The 25,936-nt window shown below is 37.3% G+C and overlaps 1 protein-coding gene across 1 annotated transcript in view; it reads left to right on the plus strand.

The window, feature by feature from the left end:
* The window catches only part of CBLB (Cbl proto-oncogene B), a 300,380-nt gene that overhangs the window by 257,348 nt on the left and 17,096 nt on the right, over positions 1-25,936 (plus strand). Inside the window, exons 14-17 of the mRNA XM_007946571.2 lie at positions 9,997-10,143; positions 17,851-17,948; positions 18,065-18,196; positions 21,556-21,696. Of these exons, the coding sequence (XP_007944762.1) occupies positions 9,997-10,143; positions 17,851-17,948; positions 18,065-18,196; positions 21,556-21,696 (518 nt within the window). The remainder of the gene's footprint in view (positions 1-9,996; positions 10,144-17,850; positions 17,949-18,064; positions 18,197-21,555; positions 21,697-25,936) is intronic.

Here is a 25,936-nt window from a genome sequence, read left to right on the forward strand (position 1 = left end):
TTTTAATCCCCTTTCTCCTGCTCTTCTGGACTGCTGCTTTGGGCATCCCTGAGTTTTCTCTGGGGCTGATTTAAACTGATAGGAAACTTTAACCCCAGTAGTCTGACAAGTATACATTTAATTTACCACAAAAATGATTTATGGTAAAAATAAATTATTAGAATAGCCATAAGGCAGATATACTAGCCACTGGACTCGACACACACTCTAAATTATATTCCTTCTATTATTCCTGTTTTTCTGGCAGATGAGTAATCTAGCATATTTTCTCTATCTCTCCATGTACATATTGATCCCCTCTCATTAATAGGAAATGTGGAGATTTAGGATGAGATTTAATGTTCACCTAAGCAAGGGGATCTTTGTATATTCCACCACATTGAAGCATTTTTTGTTACTGTTTACGTTTCTGTATGGATTCAATTGTAATTAAATAAGTGATTTGAAAGCTACTAAAAATGTTTAAGCATATTTGTGTAAGATGATTATCTGCAATACCTTAATTGATTGAAATGAATTTTTAATTTTAAAAATGAAGCTACCTTTTTTTTTTCTTTTAAATTTCTAAATGAGACACCAGTCAGTGGGCCAGTTAGCTGTCTTCCAAATCTCCTGGCATAACTGAGTGAGTACCTGGCCAACTAACTGGAAGAGATCCATATTTGTACCCATTCCAAAGAAACGTGATCCCACAGAATGTGGAAATTATTGAACAATATCATTAATATCACATGTAAGTAAAGTCTTACTGAAGATAATTCAAAAATGGTTGTAGCAGTATATTGACAGAGAACTTCCAGAAATGCATGCTGGATTCGACAAAGGACGTACAATGAGAGATATCTTTGCTGATGTCAGATGGACCTTGGCTGAAAGCAAAGAATATCAGAAAGATGTTTACTTGTGTTTTATTGACTATGCAAAAGCATTTGATTGTATAACAAATGGTGGATAACATTGAGAAGAATGGGAACTTCAGAACACTTAACTGTACTCATAAGGAGCCTGTACATGGACCAGGAGACTGTCATTCAGACATAACAAGTAGATACTGCATTTTTAAACTCAGGAAGGGAATGCATCAGGGTTGTGTCATTTCACCATACTTATTCAATCTGTATGCTGAGCAAATAATCTGAGAAGCTGGACTATACAAAGAAGAACATGTCATCAGGATTGGAGGAGGAATCATGAACAACCTGCGATACTCTGATGATACAACTTTGCTTGCTGAGGGTGAGGATGACTTGAAACGCTTACTGATGAAGATTGAGATTGAAGATTACAGTCTGCAGTATGGATTACACCTCATCATAAAGAAAACAAAAGTCCTCACAATTGGACCAATAAGCAGCATCATTATAAATGGAGAAAAGATTAAAGTTGCCAAAGACTTCACATTGCTTGGTTCTACAGTCAACACCAATGGAAGCAGCAGTCAAGATACCAGACTACATATAGCACTGGACAAATCAGCTGCAAAGGATCTGTTTCAAATGCTGAAGAGCAAAGATGTCTCTTTGAGGATTAAGGTAAACCAGACACAAGCCATGGTATTTTAAATCACCTCATATGGATGTGAGAGCTGGACAATGAATGAAGAAGACCGAAGAAGAGTTGTTGGTTTTGAGTTTTGGTGCTGGCAAAGAAGTACCATGGACTGCTAAAAGACCTAACAAATCTGCCCTGGAAGAGGTACAGCTGGAATGCTTCTTGGAAGTGAGAATGGCCAGACTTTGTCTCACGTTCTTTGGTCATGTAAGAAGAGACCATTCCCTGGAGAAGGGTATCATGCTTGGTAAAGTGGAAGGTCAACAAAAAGGGAAAGGCCCTCAACAAGATGGATTGACACAGTAGCCAGAACAATGGGCTGAGGTATAGCTGGGCTCGTGGATGTGGCACAGGACCGGGCAGTGCTTCGTTCTGCTCTATGTAGGGTCACTATGAGCCAGAGACACATACAACAAAACCACAACACAACAACAAAACCAGATGCCTAACAGGGCAAGTTAAAATCTAACTTAAAATTTGTTTTTCCATTATAGATACAAGTCAGAGAAAATGCCGTTACAGCACAATAATAGATCTCATTGTCTTGATATCATGAAAAAAAAAAAAACTTCAGGTAGCATTGACATTATAAAACTCAAGGAAAAAGCTTTGTTGTCTTTTACTAATTCTCTAGAATATGATTTGTTTGAAGTAGGCATTTTCCTTACTAGGATTGGGATAGTGTAACATGAGAAATATGGTATAATCTATATGGCATGTTCTGAAGATTCCATTTTAATAGAAGATATTTTATAATCTCATCTTCAGATACTAAATGAAGAAAGATTCTTATATATAAGTCACATTTTTGGGGGGTGGGGGGGCCATTTTATTGTGTTTTAGGTGGAAGTTTGTATAACAAGTTAGTTTCACATTCACCAATTTATACACGGTTGTTCCACGACCTTTGTTGCTGTCCATGCAATGTGTCTGCTCTCTTCCCATTTCCACCCTGCCTTCCCCATTTCCATCTCTTCAGTTTCCCTGCTACCCCTTGCTTTCTCATATTTGCTTTGGGACAAATATTGCCAGTTTGGTTTCATTTAGTTGATTGTTCTAAGAAGTATATTCCTCATGAATGTTATCGTTTATTTTATATACCAATCTATTATTTGGCTGAAAAGTGATCTGTCTGGGAGTGGCTTGAGCTTCAGGTTAAAAGAATATCTAACAGTGGTAGTCTTGGGAGTTCCTCCAGTCTCTATCAGTCTAGTAAGTCTGTTTTTTTTTTTTTTTTTTTTTTTATGAATTTGAGTTTTGTTCTACATTTTTCTCTTATTCTAACTGGGACCTTCTTTTGAGTCCCTGCTCAAAGCAGTCAGTAGTGGTGGCCAGGGACCATCTAGTTCTTCTGTTCTGAGGCTCGATGAGCCTGTGGTCCCTTAACCCTGTGGACTAATTGCTTCCTTGGGTCTTTGATTTCCTTCACTCTCCTTTGCTCCAGAATAGAAGAGACCAATAGTTGTATCTTAGATGGCTGCTTGCAAGCTTTTAAGATCCCAGATGCTACTCACTAAAGTAGAATGTAGAACATTATTTGTATGGGTTGTTATGCCTATTGACCTACTTGTCCCATGAAACTAGTCCTTAACCTGTAAACCTTGTAACTCACTTTTATGAGATGTCTGGATATGTGTAAGAAGTTTCCATAACTCTGTCCCCTATGTACTCTGTTACATAGGTGAATATATATGGAGTTCATAACATATGTTTATAAGAATGCCCACAACTGTACATATATATGTGCATGCATGTCCTCCCATATGCCCTCCCACACCTATTTAGCACACATATCTACCTGTGTAACCACTCATGAATTTTTGGTTGTTACTACTATTGTTGGGAGCTCTGGTAGCATAGTGGCTAAGGCACTTGACTGCTAACCAGAAGGCTGTCGGTTCAAACCCACCAGCCATTCCCCGGAATGAAGATGGGGCAATCTACTTCTGTAGTGATACTGCCTTGGAAACCCAAGGAAGGGTCGCTATGGGTTGGGTCTGACTCAGTGGCACATTGAGACAACAACAACAACAACAACTACTATTGTTGCAGAATTGTATATGTAACAGAATTTACCATAGTTGTCCATTATTCTTAAGTACCTCTCAATGTCTTCATTTACCTTGGTCGCATTATGCTGACTTCCCTCACATTTTGAGTTGTCATTCCCTTCACTGGAATTAACATATGTCTACTATCTAGAGAAGGAACTCTGGTGATACAGTGTTTAAAGCATTTGGGTGCTAACCAAAAGGTCTATGGTTTGAACCTACCAGCTGCTCCAAGGGCAAAAAAGATGAGGCAGTCTATTTCTGAGAAATTTATAGCCTTGGAAGCCCTATAGGGCAGTTGTACTCTATCATATAGGGTTACTATGAGTTGTAAGTGACTTGATGGCTGTGGATTTGTATTTTTTTGTGTTTTTACTATCTAGTGAGTCTTCTCATCCCTGGTAGATATCAAAGAACATTGCTTTCTGTTCTGTGCATAAACCTATTTTTGACTTTTTATAAAACTGGAGCATGCAACATTTGTCCTTTTTTTTTTTTTTTTTGAGGATCAGCAAATGAAGGTTTAATCCACATGACTGTAATTTACAGTTTAGTTTTTTTTATTTGACCTTTTTTGAGTTTTTGAGGTTCTTTTATTTTACTTGGCATAGTGTCTTCCAGATTCTTCTATGCCATATGATGTTTTGCAGATTCATCATTATTCTTTATCATTACACAGTTTTCATGTATATAACTGTACCACAGTGTGTTATCCATTCATTCATAGGTGGATGCTTAGATCACTTCCATCGTTTTGCTGTTGTGAATAATGCTGCAGTGAACATGGGTGTGCATGTGTCTGTCTTTGTCGCTGCTGTTATCTTTCTAGGATATATACATAGGAGTGGGATTGCTGGATTGTGTGTATTTCTATGTCTAGCTTTGTTAGGAAGCACCATAACATTTCCCATCATGGTTGTACAATTTTGGATCCTACCAGTAGTGTGTAAGAGTTCCTATCTTCCTAAAACCTCACCAGCATTTATCATTTTCTGTTTGTTCTTAATCAGAGCCATTTTTGCAGGGGTGAGAGGGTATTTCATTCTTATTTTTATTTGCATCTTTCTAATGGCTAATGCTGGACCTCTGGTGTTTCAGTGGTTAAAGCATTGAACTGCTAACCAAAAGTTTGGTGGTTTGAATCCCCCAGCTACTCTGTGAGAGAAATATGAGACAGTCTGCTTCCATGAAGATCAATAGCCTTGGAAACCCTATAGGGCAGTTCTACTCTGTCCTGTAGGGTCACTATGAATCAGAATTGACTTGATGGCGGTGGGTTTGGTTTATTTTTTTGGAATGACTAGGAGCTTTGGTGGCGTAGTGCCTAAGGCATTTGACTGCTAACCAGAAGGCTGGTGGTTCAAACCCAGCAGCCACTCCTTGGAAGGAAGGTTGGGCAATCTACTTACTTCCATAGTGATAACGCCTCAGAAACCCAAGGAGGGGGTCACTGTGAGTAGATGCGACTAGAGAGCAGTGAGTATGTCTTCTTTGTTGAAGTGTCTGTGCATATTCTTAGCCCATTTTCTTTTTTATAAATTAGATTGTCTTTTTGTTCTTGAAATTTGAAGTTTTCTTGTCAGATATGTTATTGTCACAAATATTTTCCCTGTCTATAAGTTCTCTTTTTACTCTTCTGGTAAAATTTTTTCTTGTGCATAAGCATTTGATTTTCAGGAGGTCCCTTTTATCTAGTTTATCTTCTATCGTTTGAGCATTTTTAATTATGTTTGATAGTGTATTTATATCATAAATTAGGACTTCTAGCTTTGTCCCTATGTTATCTTCTAGTAACTTTACAGTTTTAGGTTTAACATGTAAGTCTTTGGTCCATTTTGAATTAGTTTTTGTGTGTGGTGTGAACTCTGGATTCTGTTCCATTTTTCTGCAAATAGATATCAAGTTTTGCCAGCACCATTTGCTAAAGAGACTCCTAACAAAAGTTAAGTCTTCCCGACTGAGTGGACTTCCAAGAAGAAGGTTTTGAAGATCCTTCAAAACCCAAACAATTCCTGGAGGCTGTCTTAATGGGGAAGGGTCATTAAGATCCTTCCACAGTTTTTGTGAGACAATGAGGTCCTTCCAGGTTGGTGCTAGCAGTTAATGTGTTCTCTGGAAATCAAGACATCTTTGTATCTGCTGAGATAGAGTCCTATCCAAATAGTTGGGATAGGCTAATTTTGCAGGATGTGCAGATTATGTTTCTCCTTCCCTTCAGTGTTTGGTCAGTTCTCATCCTTCCATTTACTCTTCTGGGTTCCCAGATTGTTATCTCTATCTGTTTCATTTGCTTGGTTCTTTGTTGTAGGGGAATGTCATGGTATGTGTGACTAACCCACTATTTGGGACATCTCTGTGGTGCCACATTTATGGTACATTTCTAGATCATGAAAGAATACTAAAAATGATTTGGTTTCTTTTGTTTAATAGCTTAGAGATATATTTCCGTAATAACCACTCATTCTTTTTGTCTAAAAGTTTGCAGGTACTCACTTGCACACATACCATGCTAGGGCCTTGTTGACTGAGGATCTGCCCTTTGAGTGTTTTGCAATTCAAGATAGAAGGAGGGAAGAACCAGAGATAAATGTGTAGAGAACACAAACTCAATGAATGAGCATGTACTAAATGTAAATAGTAGAAAAGATTACTTATAATTCAAAAAATGTATTGAGTTTATGGGGCGATATCACAGGAGTTTCTTTTATCACCATAAAAGAGAGATGTTCCTACCTCCTCCACCCTGAAAGGTGACAAATTAAGTAAGGTTTCAGAAATTGCTCAAATGAAGGAAAGAAAAGTACTTGCAAAAGTGATGTCTGAGGTGTAAGTTATATAGATTAAAGTCAGTGGCACATGCAGAAGGCCACCCCTCTGATTTTATTCCTCTCACACAAGGAATATAGAATGCTTCCAAAGAATGCATTTGTGGTCTATCAGTTTCAAAAATAAAACAACCACTACTTAAGAACCACCTTAGAAAATACTTCTGGAGCTTGGTTGGTCTGAAAATTCTTGGTTTATTTCAAATTTGTGCGCGTGGAAAATGAATGTAATTTGCTCTATTGGCCTAAATTACTAATGCACAGAGAATTTGCAGGATGTGCAGGTTGTTGGGAAGACGGCTGTGCATCTTTGAGAGCATGTGTCTTTGTGCATTGCCAGGGTGTCAACTCAGTAGTAACAACTAGAATACAGAGCACTCAGTGAATGCGATGATATAAAGGGAAAGATGTAATGAATGTAAAGGATAGAGTGGTTTACGGAGCAGCTTTAACTTGGAATCAGCCAAACCCTATCAGTTCTACTTTATTCCTGTACTCCACCCCACTGCCATTGAGTCGATTCTGACTCACAGTGACCTTACAGAACAGAGTAGAACTGCCCTAGAGGGTTTTTAAGGCTGTAAATCATTATGGAAGCAGACTGCCTCATCTTACTCCTGTGGAGTGGCTGGTTGGTTCAAACTGCCAGCCTTTTGGTTTGCAGCTGAATGCTATAACCACTATGCCAACAGGGCTTCTTTATTCCTATGTTATCTTTGAAAATTTCCAATAAGTGTTCTATAAAATAAATTAGATATTTTCTTCATTGACAAAAATAAATACATCCATGAATAAATAAAGACTAAATCTTAAACTGGGAGCTCTGGTTGCATAGTGCCTAAGGCACTTGACTGCTAACCAGAAAGCTGGGGGTTCAAACCCACCAGCCACTCTTCAGAAGGAAGATGGGACAATCTACTTCCGTAGTGATACTGCCTCGGAAACCCAGGGAGGGGTCGCTATGAGTCGAGTCCGACTTGATGGCAAATAACAAAAACAACAAATCTTAAACTAATTGTTTTAACACTTAATTAGTTGCAAGTAAAATTGAACCTTCTTTTTGAATGACTTTATAGGGTAAAATCTCACATGTAATTATAAATAATATAATTATCTACATGAACTTAGAATTGTCTTTTGGTATTTTATATATAACTTCTTTGTATATCTTATTTGTACCTCCCTTTTTATGCATTTTTGTAGCAGAAAGTACTTTTATTTTTCTTTTAGAACTAGATGAGATCAATTTTTAATAAAAAGTTTATATATAATATTAAATAATATACACTGTAATGATATTCTTACAAATTGTTTTTTAAAATAATTAATAGTATATTATACTGATGAAAAAAGCTTACATCCAAAAAAACATAGTAATAAAATAAATTCTGACTCTAGAACTTTATTAGCATGGTGATGAATTAGACATCCAAGCATTTTTTTTTTTCTCATATACTTATAAATGTGACTTGAAGACCATTTCCTCCACTTTTAGATATAATTCAATAAAATGCATTTATGTTCATTGTCTAAAATCAGTTAGCTTTTAACAATAATAAGCCTGTAAGTGTTAGGTGAGCTTTGCTTTTCATTTCCTTCAGAAGTACTCCATCTACTGATTTTCAGCAAAGTGAAAGAGTGAGGGGAAATTACCTAGCTGAAATTCTCTGTCATTGAAGATAAAATGCAGAATCAGCCATAACAGGTGTGACTTCACAAATTGTCTGGTCAAAATCGACTCAATGACAGTGAATTTGACTTTTTTTTTTTTTTTTGGTAACTCAGAGTGGTTTTTTTGGACACTCAAGTCTTTGAAAGTAATTTACAACAGGCAGGTATTAGAACATTCCTGACACTGATTGGGGCCATTGAATATTTGGTCAAAAAGTTTGCTTTATTCTTTTTCTTCTTTAAAGTATATGGTTGAATTGCATAGATATTCATAATGATTGAAAGCATTTTCAGGCATAGAAAGGTTATATACATTTCTCTTTTCATTTTTAGTAGATCTTGTCTGTGAGTTGGCTAAATTGGTATCCATTTTCCAGTCCATCTGTTTCCCTACCATCATTTGAACAGCAAATCTTCAAGGTTAAGCCATAGTCAGTGAAACCCTCAGGTGCTAACTGTGTGTCCCAGGCAGTGACATTGACCATAAGTCATTGCATCACTGTGCTTTCATCTCACTGTAAACTTTCATTTTAATTCCAAGGACACTTAAACAAATAAGAGTTCAGAGATTGGTATTGGAAAAATTCTTCAAAGAAGGGTAAGAATACGAATACACTTTTGAAAGTCTTAGGAGAAAGATTTGTTTGATCTCAACTTCCTAGAGACTCAGATATATGGTTGAAACTTGAAAATCTTTAGGTTTTTCAAAATATCTTTTTTGTAATATGATCCAAAACAAAAAAACAGAAAATTGTTTTCACTCTAACTAGTAAGAAGAAATCAAAATGAAAAAGTTCTTTCAGCCTTGATGGCTTCATATACCAAAAGCCCCTTGCTCCCTCTTCAGAAGGTGCTTCAAAATTTCAGTCCTTTTTTTTTTTTTTTAATTTTTGTTTTTTTCTTTTTTAATGAGACAAATTTCTCAGAGTTTCATGATGATTAACAAAAAGCTTTGGATCTACACATAACTAAATGTCTTGCAAAACTATTGGTTGTCCCAGAGTTAGTGAAGAAAATTTTCTTCATTTCTCTTTTTAGCATTTTTCATTGGCATTAGCAAGTGCTATATTAAACTCCTCTGTGTAGCTACAACTGTGGAAAACAGTGTTATTCTTTTCTTTTTGTGTTTCATTTTCCTATTTAGCCATCATGGGTGAGTGAAATATTTGACAGTTTCTTTTGACATCAGATGAGTGTTTTCCCCATTTTCTTTCTTTTTTTTTCCCCCAGCCAGCTATGAAAATAATGTATTCCATATTTCAGAGATATTTAACAATAGGTTATCATATTATCTGCTTCTAATTGTTACAGTCATTTTCAATTCTTAGCTTTTTTTTTTTTTTTTTTTTTGGGTGGGGGTGAGGGAGACACCTAACAAATGTAATTGTATCTTCAAAGGATAAAGAATTAAGATCCACTGAATTAAATTGGATATTTTTTCAATAATAATACACAAGAGACTAAATATTTGACCCTTCTATAAAGACATCATTATTATATCAAACTACTACATATATATTTTTATCATCTTAATTTATCCATTTATGTTAAATTGGAATAAAATGCTAGTATTTTAATAGCTTTGCTTTGAATAATTCTATGCATTCCCCCTTGTAACTTTAAGACATTTTTGTTTTATTTGACAGGTTACTAGTTTTCCTTATTGTGCCATTTAAAATTACAATAATGAAAATTAATTTATTCCATGGAGAGAGTCTTAACAAAAGACTGAGAATTCTATTCATGTGTATTTAGTATGAGCACAGCTCCTCTGATGTTACCCTATAATTGAAAAATGAACATAAGTGACAAAGGAGCTTCTTTTATTTGAATGTGTCACATCAGACTTGCCTATTATGAATTATTATGCTTAAATTAGATTTTTTCCCCCCCGGTAGGTGTACTGGTCCTTTAGCAAATTCCATTCCAGAGAAAACAAGAGACCTAGTAGAAGAAGATGATGATGAATACCAGGTTCCTTCATCCCATCTTGTTTCCTTGAATTCACAATCATCTCATTGTCATAATATAAAACCTCCTGTTAGGTAAGAATTTGGGCAACTTTTTATCACCTTACATCTGCATGAGCATTATCATTTGGGAGTGCTGTTGCTAACTGGTTGAGTCACATCTATTTAATTTAAAATCCTGGAATTCTGATGAAATCGTTATCTTCCTATATACTGTATTCTGTGTGTTCCTATTTTCTTCCTTACTTTCAGAGAAAACTACAGGATGTAGGCTTGCCATTAATAAGAAAGTCATTTAATTAAATTAGTTAATTAACAAGTATAGTGGAACATTCTCTTGCCCAGAAACACTAACTATGCTCTGATAAAATTTTGGCACAGGTGGCATGTAACTGACACCCACTGCCTTCGAGTTGAGTCTGACTCATAGAAACTCCCAAAGGGTTTCCAAGACTATAAGTCTTTATGGAAGCAGACTGCCTTGTCTTTCTTCCGTGGAGTGCCTGGTGGGTTTGAACTGCTGACGTTTTGGTTAGCAGCCCAATGCCTTAATCATAGCACCATCAGAGCTTCTGGAAACTCATTCACTCACTGCCGTTGAGTTGGATCCAACTCATAATGACCCTTCCTTGGGTTTCCATGGTGGTATCACTATGGAAGTAGATTGCCCATCCTTCCTTCTGAGGAGTGGCTTGTGGGTTTGAACTGCCAGGCTTCTGGTTAGCAGTCAAATGTGTTAGGCACTGCACCACCAGAGCTCTCAGGTTATATAAAAAAACAACCAAACTCACTGCCGTCCAGCTGGATCCAACTCATAGCGACCCCTCTTTAGGTTTCCTAGGCAGTATCACTGTGGAAGTAGATCACCCACCCAATCTTCCTTCCGAGGAGTGGTTGGTGGGTTTCAACCGCCAGCTTTCTGCTTAGCAGTCAAATGCCTTAGGCACTGTGCCATACTCATGCATTTTCAACAAGCTATTTTAATGCTTTTTATTTATTCTAAGCATGTATCTCATGAAGAAAAATTAGTGCTTAGGAAAAGGTGTTATGCCAGCCTTCCTTGAATTTTTTTTCATTATGTGAGCCTAGTATAATTCATATTCCTATTCTCTCAGTAGCCTACCTATTTCTATTCAGATCTTACAGATGTGAAAAAGAAAAAAAAAATCTAAAATGATTTCCCTTAATTTCTTTTTTTTTTTTTGCTTAAATTATCTTCCCCCCGCATCCTTCAATCACGTAAGAATATAAGGAATTGTATTTTTGTTTCTGTGAGTTGTTTGTTTATGCTCACTATGAAGGGGATTCTCTTGCTCTATGAAGTGAAAGCTACATTCTATATATGTTGTTGTTGTTGTTGTTATGTGCCGTCGAGTCGGCCCCGACTCATAGCGACCCCTCCTTGGGTTTCCGAGGCAGTATCACTACGGAAGTAGGATTGCCCAACCTTCCTTATGAGATACTAAAAATGTGCAGTGAAACATTAACTTGTTTTTAAGTAAAAGGGTAATTTGTATAGTTGAATTAATATGTTATAATCCATGTTTTTTTTTGTTTTTTTTTTTAATCTGATTGACGTGTAAGTGTGGTAGTTATATTTGTATGTCAATTTGGCTGGGCCTGGTTGAGTGGCTAGACAGCTGGTGGTTGTTATTCCCCATGATGAGACTGGCAATCAGCTCCATGGTGGGATCTACTACAAGCAGAACTGCCTTTGAGATCTGGTTTGTTTTCTGTATATAAGGAGAAGCTTTGGTGATAGTCCCTAGCTTAGGGCATGCTTGGACCCTGCATATAGCTGGGTCATTGTTCAGCAACCTGCCATGCTCTGCCAACTTGGGACTTACAATGAACTTTAATTAATGGCCTGCCTTGTGGTTTGAAGTAACATCGGGACTGTGCCATTTTATTTGTCGACCTTGGGCTAGTTACCCTCAGCAGCCAGCAGCTGCCTGAGGGAACAGATGCCTCTAACTTCAGTAGGCTGGGAGCAAGAAGCAGAGCTGAAGCCCAAGGTCGAGGGGCTTTCATACAGCCCCTAAAGCCTGGCACTTTGAACTTGGATTTAAAGCCTCCAAACTAAACTGTAAGAGAGTAAACTCCTGTTTGTGAAGGCCATCCCATTTGGGGTATATTCCTGGCAGAGTGGCAGTAGGTAACCAGAACAGTAAGACATTCAATAAGTCATATCCCAGCTTCAAAACCATAACTTTTTGAACTTCAGTTTTTGTGTTTTTATTCCTGTCACATTGCTGGAGCTGTGGTTGGCATGTATAATAGAGCTCAACTACTGCTGGTGGCCCAGCCTCCTTACTTTCCAGTATCTCTTGATTGAGGGATAGGAGAGCAGTTGAACATTTCAGTCATCTACATCCTCTTTATTTAATGTGCCATTTCCTTTTGAATTCATGTCAGTCAACAGAAAACATTTTATAAACATATACTATTCCCTTATTTTCACATGAGGAAACTAAAAATGTGTTAATGTCTTTCTTTCAGTATCACACTGAGATAGAAAATGTAATACCCAGAAAAAATAAGCAAACTTTTGTTTTAACCAGAAGTCTATGTTCATGAGTGACCCTGATTAGAGCGATTAAGTCTTTACAGAATAATTAACCAGACCTATTAACATTCTCTAATCCAGGGCTTCATATCCTTTTTCTTTTTAAATCATTTTTAATGCATTCTATTGAGATATAATTTATATACAGTGATTATATATATATATATATATATATATATATACACACAAATATACAAATATACAAATATACAAAACTAAAGTGATGTTGGTCAATGAATTTTTTTTTTTGCAGTGTTCCCTCCCTTCTCCTCCCACCCCCTGCAACCAACAAAGGAAGTTTCCTTCCATATATAAACCTTTCCTTGACTTTTTACAATAATGAATACTATATTTGGCTTTCTGTGATTGACTTATTCACTCACTATAATGTCCTCCAAGTTCATCAATGTTATGCACTGTTTTGCAGACTCTACTTTTTAGGGTTGCATAGTGTTCCATTGTGTGTACATACCATAGTTTGGTCATCCACTCTTCCATTGATGGATATGTAGGTTGTTTCCGTCTTTTTGCTATTGTAAATAGTGCAGCGATGAACATAGGTGTGCATATATCTGTTCCTGTTCTGGCTCTCACCTCTCTAAGATATATACCTAGTAATGGGATTGCTGGGTCAAATGGTATTTCTAATTCCAACTTTTAAGTAATCACCATATTGCCTTCCACAATGGTTGTATCATTTGACTGTCCCACAAATAGTGTATGAGAGTCCCAATCTCTCCACATCCTTGCCAGCATCTGTTATTTTCTGCTTCATTGAACCTTGCCATCAGTGCTGAGGTAAGGTGATATCTCATTGTTGTTTTTATTTGTATCTCTCTGATGGCCAGTGATTACGAGCATCTCTTCATGTGTTTGCTGGCCACCTGGATATCCTCCTTCATAAAGTGTGTATTCGTGTCTTCTGCCCATTTTGTAATTGGATTGTTAATTCCTTTGGTGTTGAGGCATTGGAGTTTCCTATAAATCTTAGAGATAAGTCCCTTGCCAGATATGTAATTATTGACAAGTATGAATTTGTTGCTGTCATTTTGGTATGTGCTTTTTTATAGTATTGATTTCTTTGTTCCATATAATTTTCTATGCTGAGCTCGTTTTGTTTACAAATTGTGTTATCACTTCCTTTGTTGCTATTATTTTAGTATTTGCTGAATATTTGTGCTGGTCCTCTTTTTTGTTTTGATGTGAAGGTTTATCATTTTTCTTTGAGGTTACCCTGTGATTTATAGTTTTCTTCCCAAGTTTAGAGCAGTCTGTTCTATCTTGTAGTTGTCTTGACTTCCCTACCTTCTAGAAGTTCTGTAACAACACAGATTTTTCTCCCTCTTTTTGGTTTGTAGTTATCCTCATTTGTCAAATGATGTCTCTGTTTCCCTGTTTACAATCTTGTAGGCTTTTTTACTTTGGATACTTCCATAGCTGGGTTGGTTTCTGGGTTATGTCATCATGTGTGTTAAGGGTGAGTTGTTGTTTTCTGTTGTTGCTTCTCTGTACAAAGGACTCCCTTTAGCATCTCTTGTAAGATTGGTCTTGTTTTAACAAATTCCTTTAATTTCTGCTTACTTGGAAATGTCCTAATTTCACTATCATATTTGAGGGACAATTTTGGTGGGTATGTAATTCTTGGTTAGAAATTTTTTCTCTTTCAGGGTTTTATATATACCATCCCATTGTCTTCTCGCCTGCATGGTTTTTGCTGAGAAATCTGGGCTTATTCTTATTGGTTGCCCTTACTTTTTGTTTTTCCCTGCTACTTTCAGGATTCTTTCCTTGTCTTTGTTTTTGGTAAATTTGATGGTGATGTGTCTTGGTGATTTTCTTTTGCAGTCTATCCTATTTGCGGTTCATTGGGCTTTTTGAACATATATTCTCATCTTTCATCATACCAGGAAAATTCTCTTCCAACAAATCTTGGACAGTTTTCTCTGTGGTTTTATTTTTCTCTTCCTGTTCTGGAATTCCAGTTACATGTAACTTATTCCTTTTGATGGTATCCCAAATGAACCTTAGCCTTTCTTCATTTTGTTTTGATCTTTTTCTGATTCATCGCTTTCCAAAGAAGTGTTGAGATATTTGCCTTCAATCTCACTAATTCTGGTTTCCATTGATTCAGTTCTACTCCTTTGCCCATTCAATGTGTTGTCTATTTCTGAAAATTTAGTATTAATCTTCTAGATTTCTATCTGTATATTTTGTATCATTTCTAATTTTTCATTTATTTTGTCATTTTGTTCTTGCATTGTCTTTTGAAATTGTTCTAGGGTTTTCTCTGTGTTTTCCTTGATCTGTCTCTTGATTCATTAAAGGTACCTACATATAATTCTTTTGAACTCCTTATCAGGGAATTACAATGCTGCGTCTTCCTCAGGGATGTGTTTTGGTCTGTATCCTGGTCCCTTGTTTCTCCTGCTTTATCTTGCTTCTTTGTGTTCACTGTGATGCTCTATAGTCTCGCATGCATTGTGATGTTTTTGGGTTTATACTTAATTGGTCATTGTACGTTGGAGTGACTTGCCCACGATTTCCGTTTTCTTTGTTTTGTTTGTATGTTATCTATGTAAGCAGGGTACTGTGCTGTGCTCCTCTGCTAGTTGGCAGCACTTACACACTCACCACCTGTCTCCTTTCCCATTGTCAGCCTCCCATATGTCCCTGCTGTCCTTGGCAAACAGAACCTATTCTTCTTGTTGTTGTTATGTGCAGTCGAGTTGACCCCAACTCATAGCGACCCCTCCTTGGGTTGCCGAGGTAGTATCACTACAGAAGTAGATTGCCCGACCTTCCTTCCAAGGAGTGGCTGATGGGTTTGAACTGCCAGCCTTCTGGTTAGCAGTCAAGTGCCTTAGGCACTATGCTGTCAGAGCTCCTGAACTTACTCTTCTTCTTGTTATGTGCCATCAAGTCGGACCTGATTCATAGCCACCCCTCCTTGGGTTTCTGAGGCAGTATCACTACAGAAGTAGATTGTCACATCTTCCTTCCGAGGAGTGGCTGGTGGGTTTGAACTGCCAGCCTTCTGACTAGCAGTCAAGTGCCTTAGGCACTACGCTACCAGAGCTGCTGAACCTATTCTTAGGTCCCTGGAATTTGAATGAGAACACTGTTACTTTAAAATAAAAAATGGCCACCACTTGTACAGATTCAAAATTGCTGTGCCCTTGGTCACTTTAAATATCCAAAATGGCCACCACTTGTAAATAATCAAAATGGTTGTGCCTTCTGCATAGCTGAAAGTCCACAGCTCAAATTGTTTTCCTCCTTGATGTTTCCCTTCCTAGTCATAAGCCACCAGCGCAGTCATCCCTGCAACCCTTTGCAACCTTGGCCGATCTTTAGGTCAATTCTCAGGTCCCAACACCTCTTGTGATCTAGGGCTTCATATCTTAAAGCATGAAACAAGGCATTTCTTGCTACTTACTGATTTCTAAGACTTCTATTGACAAAATAGTTTCAATGAAAAGGGAAAGAAATAACTAGGATCCAGTGTGTTATATCACAAGAACCAAACGTCTACTGATCTATTGGGGAAAAAATGTATTCCTTCACATCAAATACAGATTATTGAAATTGTCAGTTCCTTAGGCCCTTACAAATGTATAGTAATTTTTAAAAAACTGAAATGAAATGAGCTTTTTGTAGTCTACTTGGGATTCTCACTTTTTCCATTTGCTGGAGAAGTTAGGGGTAACATTTTAACACTGTAAATTTTAGTTGTGACATCATAGTAGATGAGCTTTTTGGTGACAGGCCTCCCAAATCCTGAAAATAAATTTGAATTATGACTACCATTACCATCTTTCTCCTGCTATAGGGAACTAATAAATGTTGAAAATCCTCAAACTTAATTGGAGTGAATCCTTTATGTAATTTATTATTGAGAGCTGATGGATGAAGTATCGTGTTTTGTCCTCTTCAAAGCACTCTTTCAGCTTAACATGCCCCCACCCTTTTTCCTTTGGGACATCATGAGAAGTAAATTGTCAATATGTGAGAAAATTGAATAATTCAATTCAGTTTCAGTAAAAATCTATCATTATTATGAAAATCAATGCATGATAACTATTTTAAAATGAACTGTCCTCTGGCCTCTTAAAGAGAAGTGGCCACCAGAGAAAGTGGAAATGAATTTCAGATGAAACACTTTTGCAATACTTATTCAAATATTCACTACCTCCTCTGTTACATATATACTTTTGCTTTGATTCAAGAATTCAGAGTAAATCAGAGAAATGTATAATGTAAACTCTGCTTCCCATAGGTCTATGTGAGCAGAGGAACTTTCACAGGGTTCATTGTTACACAGCTGTACACTAAAGACAAAATATGTTCAATATCTTCTGTTCTTGCTGCTGTCTTCCCATGCCCCAGTTTTATCTTTTGTATTCATGATGTGATTCCAAAATATTAATCCCAACAACAACTAAAATATTTTTTTAATAAACATTACTCTTTCAGATGCCCAGATAAAAATATTTATCACATTGGAGTTTGTACCCTGAGTCTTTACTAAAGTCATTTTTCTACAATGACAATTACACATCCAGAGTCGTTTTCTTCACAGCAGTGGTGAAATTATACCACAGGCTCTTGATCTTATCATATGTCTGTCAGACTTTTAATGGGATTCCTGATAGTTTAGTAATTTTCCTTCTTCTGTGGGCTCTAGTTTATTTATTTATTTTTTTACAAAAAATCTTCAAATACAAAAAGAAAATATAGTGCTAAATACCACCAACTAATCATGAAATCAATGGGACTGTTACATATTTTTGCCTTGCTACATTTTTTTTTTTTTTTTTGGTGGTGTTTCTTTTTTTCCCTTCAAAAACCTTCACATGGTATTATTGAACTCTTCCAAAAGAGATGTTAATTTCACAGATGTGTTCAGGGTACTTTTTTTTGTATGCATAACACTCATAATTGGTTTCATTGAAAAAACAGAAGAGAGAGAGACTAATTCTCTTTCAGAGAATGTTTACTTCTACTTTTAGAAAGAAGTGGTAAGAAAATGTAGATGCTATTACTTGTGCTTTTTCCAGAAAAGTACACTAACTGTATTTATATTCAATCTTACATAGGCAGGGCTATATGAAGGTATTATGTAGTCAGCGCTCCTAGTTCCGTCCACCCCCTCAAATGACTTTTAAATAGAAAGTAATTATCCATATATAATTTGTGTCCTTTCATTTATGCCTTAGGTCTTGTGATAATGGTCATTGTATATTGAACGGAACACATGGTACCTCTTCAGAGATGAAGAAATCAAACATCCCTGAATTAGGCATATATTTAAAGGGTATGTATAGACTTTATTATTATATTTTTTCTGTGTCTTAGTGGTCAGAATTTAAAGGCAAAAGTCCATCACATTGTTGTACTGAAAATACATTAAGGTTTTGTGTTATCCTCTAGGAGATGTTTTTGATTCAGCCTCTGATCCAGTGCCATTGCCACCTGCCAGGCCTCCAACTCGGGACAATCCAAAGCATGGTTCTTCACTCAGCAAGACGCCCTCTGATTATGATCTTCTCATCCCTCCATTAGGTTGAACTCTTTAAAAAATTTGAAACAAATCATTGCTTCCTCTCAAGAGCTGAATTATCAGAATTCAGAGTTAAATGTAACACTGACTCAATGGGTTATGAATTTGCCAGAAATTAAAATGCATTCTCCATGTGATGGTGGCTCTCAGGTTCACATGGCCATTATCCCATTTAGATGATTAAAACAATGGTGTAAGTAGTTGACCATCAGTCAGAGTTTTCTGTAGTTTTCTCTTCATGTACTAAATGTAGTCTGTAAAACACATAAGAGCAGTGTTCATTCCCCAGTGTACTTATATTTTAGTTTTCAAGTAATGATTAAAGTGTTCATCTGAGATTATCTTTAATACAGTTCCTAATGAATATGAAGTGGGTTCCTTCTTCTCTCAGTACAAAAGGACCCGGTTCCATGTATGGTAATTCATTCATGAAAAAATTATAATTACTGTAACAAACAATTGATTCTATCTTATCCTACTCATTGCAACTACAACACATTGAAAGAATATCAACTTTTTATTTCAAATTATAGTATAAAGAAGGACACTAATGTGTGTGTGTGTACACACATGTGAAGGTCCACACAAATAGGTATATGTGTTAATGTTGGCTGGTGCCGTCATCAGCATTTATTTCATGAATTCCAGGTGGAAAACAATTAGAAACATCCGATTCCTTAAAACTTCACCGTAACAAATCACCATATAAAAAAGTCATATATGCTGAAGCCTCTTTGAAAGCTTATCTGAATTGTTTATTATATCACTGGAAATATGAAATGAACTTTTTTATTGTTTCCACAAACACAAATGACTAGTGTTTGAATTATACCCTTACAGTATCCTTCTTGTTGTTGTTGTTGTTGTTGTTATGTGCCGTTGAGTCGGCCCCGACTCATAGCGACCCCTCCTTGGGTTTCCGAGGCAGTATCACTATGGAAGTAGGATTGCCCAACCTTCCTTCCGAGGAGTGGCTGGTGGGTTTGAACCGCCAGCCTTCTGGTTAGCCACTTTTTTTTTTTTTTTAACTTAAAAGTGGATTAATTATAAGAGCTTCCTAAATTTCTTCTTTAGTATTTCTCTCCCTGTACTTCATCCTGTACAGATTCTTGACCTTTTGCCCTGGTCTTCATGATCTAGATCAGCACTAGTCCATAAAATGTACTGTGCTGATGTAAAAGAAAAAAAAAAAAAAAACCTCACTGCCATTGAGTTGATTCAGACTCATACTGGCCCCTTTGGGTTTCCAAGGCACTAAATCTTTACGGAAGTAGATTTTCCAGTCTTCCTTCCACGGTGCATCTGGTGGGTTTGAACCACTAATCTTCTGGTTAGCAGTCAAATGCCTTAGACACTATACCACCAGAGCTCCCTGTGCTGATGTAAAGGATCCATATATTCACATGTCCTATTGAGCTAATAGGCTAATGTGACTGTGGAACTAAATTGTAGTTTTAATTTAAATAGTCATATGTTATTAAGGAGCTACCATGTTGGACAACCAAATAAATGTTTCAAACTATTTTTTTTTACTTGACTTTCCTCTACCTCTAGCTCTTGTACATCTCATGCTTTGTTCATACTATACATAGTGCCTTAAAGATGTCACCTTACATTTGATGAATAAATGTTTTTGAATTTCTGATGTCCCAAGGCTCCTTGTTCAACTGCTCAACACCTCACTGAATATCGCTTTCTATTTTTCTCTTCTGTTTTCCAGTGCATGTACCTTTTCTTTGGAAAAAAACACTTAGCCTTTTAAGTCATACTACATAGTGCCTAAGACACTTGACTGCTAACCAGAAGGCTGGTGGTTCAAACCCACCAGCCACTCCTTGGAAGGAAAGTTGGGCAATCTACTTCTGTACTGATACCGCCTCAGAAACCTAAGGAGGGGTCACTATGAGTCAGGTCCGACTTGACGGCACATAACAACAACATTTACAAACTTAACCTTAGCTTCTCTTCTGGAATCTAAGCTCCTTATATCATGGCCTTATGATTTTGATCTTCACATCTCCCATGTACCTGGTTTGGTGCTTGGAAATTTAGGAGCTAAAGAAGGATTTGGATGAATATGATAACATAACCAATAGATGAAGATTGGAATGATAGCAAAGTTGTCTTCTATATCTTTAAATATTTGCAATTAGAAAATATTAATTTTCCAACTAGAAAATGTTTTTTTTTTTGGGGGGGGGCAAGGAAGCTTGATTAATGGTAAAACCATTTTCTTTAAATATGTCTTATGTTTAAGTCAAGAGCTCTAGTGGCATAGTGGTTAAGGCATTTGGCTGCTAACCAAAAGATGAGTGGTTTAAACTCACCAGCCATTCCATGGGAAAAGAGGAAGCAGTCTCTTCCTGTAAAGATTTACAGCATTGGGAATCCTCTGGGATAGTTCTACCCTGTCCTCTAGCATCACTATGAGTTGGAATTGACTCGATGGCAGTGGGTTCAGTTCGAGTTTTATGTTTAAGTCACTAAAATTAATCACATATGAACTTTTTGTTATTAGAATATGTAGATACTTCTTTAAATGTTTTGCCTTACTCAAAATATATTTATTTGATGCAATTTACATAAAAGTACATATCCAGCCATTTTGTTTCATTTGTTTGAAGAATGATAAGGAAATCAAGCTAAGGGGAGATATGTATTTAATACTAAGATGTGGCAGGCAAAAGTAAATAACACATAAACTCAAAAACTCACTGCCATCGAGTCACATATCTCATGGTGAGAAATACGCAAATATAAAAACTAGTGTTTGGAACCACAAAACTCTTCTATAATTAATGTTCCTCTTTAGAAATATCAGAGATAAGAATAATAGTCCTTTGCTCTATGTGTAGTTTCTGTATTATTTGACAAGTCAAAAATACCAGAAATAAAGTCCAGTAGAATAAACATAAGGGATAATCCAAACTATTCTGTGACATCAAATTATATGTGTGAATTATGGTTTCATAATTGGAGTCTGTGAACTCTTCATTACACAGAGAAATTTGTTTTGATGGTGTGACCTATAGTACTTTTTAGTTCAAACTTCCAGAGTCTTAATATTATAAAGATTACAAGTGAACTATAAGCTGTTTTACAACTCACAAAGCTACTTTTTAATAGAAAGTCCTGGGAGAAAGAAAAATTGTGTGTGTATGTGTGTGTGTGCACACACACATATGTATTCCCAAATATTCCCTCAAAATAATTAGATCCCATTTTCAAAGTCAGTGAACTACTGTGTAAACCCTGCAAGTGAAATTCTTTTTAATCAACCAGAGAATATCATTATTTTCTTTATACCATATATTTGATTAACAAAGTTCTGCTTTTGATATTGATGTTTCTTTAAATGCAGGTGAAGATGCTTTTGATGTCCTCCCTCCGTCACTCCCCCCTCCCCCACCTCCTGCAAGGCATAGCCTCATTGAACATTCAAAACCTCCTGGCTCCAGTAGCCGGCCATCCTCAGGACAAGACCTTTTCCTTCTTCCTTCAGGTAGGAGGAGAAAGCAAACAAAATTTTCCACTTAAAGCAAAAGTATCATTAAGCTCATACTGTCAGATAAATGATAATCATTCATTAACTTCTAGCTTGCTAGCACAAAAATCCTTCAGTGGTGAGAGTGGCAGTGGGGTGGGTCTGTTGCCTGGCTGGCTTGCTTTTTGGTTGGTTGGCTGAATACTAAAAGAATTCCAAAGACTGAGAGCAATAGTAATCATAGAATAGAAATGGTGCTGTAGAGATTATCCAGTCTGACACCCTCTTGTGAGAGAATGCATTCCTGAGAACCAGAACAACAAAGTACTTGGACTTTGTGCTAACAAAATTTTGATTTTGTCTCTCAATTCCCAATTAATATATATTTTTCTTAATAATTAGTGTTTGAAGATTTACTTGATATCTTTCAGAACCAAAATTTTGTTCAAAATGTTAAGATTTTGACAAGTTAATTGATACAACACAAAAAGACAAGTTTTTCTGCAATATAAAAACAATGTATTTCATTGTTTTTACTATTATTTTTGTTTGTAATGTCTCAACATATACACACACATATATTAGTCTTCAAGGAAAAATTAATACATAGCTTTTAAAAAATTATTTTTGGGGCAGTAGAAATAAAATGAGAATTATGAGGAAATAAAGTAAATTCAGATATGTTGAATCTACTTATTTTAAGTATTCTAATCTGTCCTATTAGCGATGATGTGATCTGTCCTCTGAAATGTTTGCCTCCTTGATTTGGTTTGATTAAATATAAGGTGAATATTTTCTTTATTAAAAATTTCATTACGTTTCTGTATAAGTCATGAAAAGCCTTTTTAAAAATGTTCAGATTGCCCTTTGAACAACTATATGCCTGCAGAGTAGTAAATTACTTTGTGTGGCTTTTTTACCCATAAATCTTTGTAAACTCCAAGATGGGATTTGCTATGAGCAACTGAGGAGCTCCTGATTGCTGAAGGTGTCCACCTGGAGTATTTCTGTTGGGAGTGGCACAATACAATGTTCTGGGAGGTGCCCACTCTCTCTCAGGTGCTTAGAGTTCTGATGCTATGATCGGCTAGTTTGACCACCCTGCCGGGCTCAAAAGGAGGCCTTTAGAGCCAGAACACTCTCTGACTGCTGGTTGAGGAAGACGTGCTGCCGAAAGTGACACGCGCCCCGGAAAGAGACAGGCATTGATGAGTGAGACACCAAGGGACCAGCACTGCTGGGAAAGAGACTGTGAGAGACTGTTGGCTGAGGGACGGTGGGCTGTGAGAGAGACTGAGCGTTTTTCCTGAGCTTGAATTGTAGCCTGGTGCTTCCCTAATAAACCCCATAATCCATGAGTTCTGTGTGGCCACTGCAGTGAATTATCAAACCCAGGAGAGAGGTAGTGGGTGCTTTGGGAGGAACGGTTGGAGAAAGGGCTGGAGGGAGGCAGCATGTCTGGCCTTGTAGGAATAGGCCTTGGGTTACTGCTGGTAATCCTGTCTTCCTCTTGTGGGGTTCTAGGAGGTCAGAATATGAGGCCTCCTTGCCGTTTTAGCAATGCCTCAGTGAAAATCTTGCAGTCTTAGCCATTATCATTTTTCACAGTTGATTATCTTTACTTTTGTCATTGTTGGCCATTGAGTCACCTCTGACTGATGGTGATGATGCCAGGTATGCAGAACTGAACTGCTCTGTAGGGTTTTCAAGGCTGTGACCTTTCAGAAGCAGATCACCAGGCTTGTCTTCCCAGGCACTTACAGGTGGGTTTGCACTGCCCACTGGTAGTCAAGTGCTTAAGCATTTGTACCACCCAACTTGGTAATTTAGAAAGTTTGAGAAAATATATAGATAAGGCACACACACATGTGCACATACACATACATGCACACATCATGGAGTAGACAGTAATACCTCTGTGATATTTAATCCCACTGCAGTATATGTGTCTTCTATTCTGGACAGGCTGACTATATCATAACACAAAACCTGGTAAGTCCTTAAAAAGACTTTCATACATTTTATGTCACCAAATCCAAGGTTACATCTAACATATAGGTACTTTTGTCTGAATTACTAAAAGGCACTTCATTTGGGATGATAAGTTGAAATAGACACTCCTTTCTCCACTCTGAGGTGCTCTGGTGGTGGTGGCACAGGGGTTAAAGCATTTGCCTGGTAACCAAAAGACCAGCACTTTGAATTCAGCAGGTACTCCACAGGGAAAGATGAGGCAGTCTGGTGAAGACTACAGCCTTGAAAACCCTAGGGCACAGTTTTGCTCTGTCATATAAGGTTACTATGTGTCAAAATCCACTTGATGGCATTGGCTTTGGTGTTTTTTTTTTTTTTTTTTTTTTAAGCTTCTCTATACTCTATGCCGGGAGCTCTGGTAACGTAGTACCTAAGGCACTTGACTGCTAATCAGAAGCCTAGCAGTTCAAACCCACCAGCCACTCCTCGGAAAGAAGATGGGGCAATCTACTTCCGTAGTGATACTGCCTTGGAAACCCAAGGAGGGGTCGCTGTGAGTTGGGTCCAACTTGACGGCCCATAACAACAACATACTCTATGCCAGGTCTAGAGAGCTGAGGATAAAAGCAAAGGCTGTGTTTTCATCCTATTCATGCCCATAACTGGGTGCCCTTGTGTATTATACCAATTTAGCAACATATTTGATGGCCAGTTCTACCTTTCTCTCACTGTTTGTCTCACCTAGAATTTCTTTTTTGCTTTTCTTTGAAATCCAGTCTTCATTTTGGATTCTTCAAATCATCATTCAACTATGAATACTAGCACAATGGACTTTACTAGTGATTAGTTCTCTTTTTTGGATCAAGGCACACAATTACATAAATAAAATATGAGGAAAATATGGGTCATTAGCCATAGTTACTGAAAGGAATTTAGGGAGTTGTGTTGATGAGGACCTTTGTAAAGCACTGTCATGATGTAGCTACCTGTTGTTGTTATATGCCGTCGAGTCGCCCCCGACTCATAGCGACCCCTCCTTGGGTTTCCGAGGCAGTATCACTACGGAAGTAGGATTGCCCAACCTTCTAGAGAGTTCATATCATTGAGTGGTTTCGCTCACAGGCTCTAACCAGAGGAGTGAGGTGAAGTCACACAGTGGTCAGTCACATGGGGACCACTATTTTTAGGTCTTGATAAATTACTACTTGACTGCTAACCAGACGGCTGGCGGTTCAAACCCACCAGCCACTCCTCGGAAGTAAGGTTGAGCAATCCTACTTCTATAGTGATACTGCCTCGGAAACCCAAGGAGGGGTCGCTATGAGTCGGGGCCGACTCAACAGCAAATAACAACAACAACAACAGCATAAGTACCAGGAGTTCTGGAGGTGCAGTGCCTAAGGCATTTAACTGCTAACCAGAAGGCTGGAGGTTCAAACCCAACAGCTACTCCTCAGAAGGAAGACTGAGTAATCTACTTCTGTAGAGACACTGCCTTGGAAACCCAAGGAGGGGTCGCTATGAGTTGGATTCGACTTGATAGCTGTGAGTTTGTTTGTTTTTTAGTTAGCATAAGCACCACCTAGGGGACTACTCATATGCAAATTCTTGGGACCCATCTAGGACTTAATAAATCAGAAATTGAGAATATAACTCAGTGATCTGTGTTTGAACAAATCCTCCAAGTGATTCTGATGCATTCTCAAGTTTGAGAACCATTGGGCCAGGGTGTACCTAGAGGAGTGCAACCAGGAAAATAAAAAGATTCGAAACACATGAAATAGATTAAAGGAAATGAGGATGTTTGGCCCAGAGAAGAGACAGCTTTGGATATATATTAGAATTGTCTTTAGCTACACTATTTGTGAAAAAAGGATTAGATTTATTCTATGTGTATTTTCTACAAGGTAGAATAAGACCAGTGAGAAGTACTTTTTAAAAAGGAGAAATTCATGTTAAGAAAAAGCTTCCTTAATTATTAGGAATTGTTCAGAAGTAGAATAAACTATCTTAGAGGTGTGCAGTGAGTTCTCTAACACTAGAGAATTTTTTTTTTCCTCTTTTTTTTTTCCTCCCTTTTTTATTAATTGTGATTTGGGTGAAGATCCACAGAGCAAATTCACTTTCCATACAGCACTTTACATATACTTTGTCTCATGACATTGACCACAGTTTACCACAATGCAACAGCTCCCTCCCACTTCCTCCCCATAGTTACCTCTTCCCAGTGTCCATCCCTCCATGCACTCCCACCCCCTGAACTGTCTACCTGTACATAAGCAGC

Source organism: Orycteropus afer, unplaced genomic scaffold, assembly GCF_000298275.1.
Source record: "Orycteropus afer afer isolate SDZICR_OR568_19922 unplaced genomic scaffold, OryAfe1.0 scaffold00166, whole genome shotgun sequence".
NCBI classification, from domain to species: Eukaryota; Metazoa; Chordata; class Mammalia; order Tubulidentata; family Orycteropodidae; genus Orycteropus; species Orycteropus afer.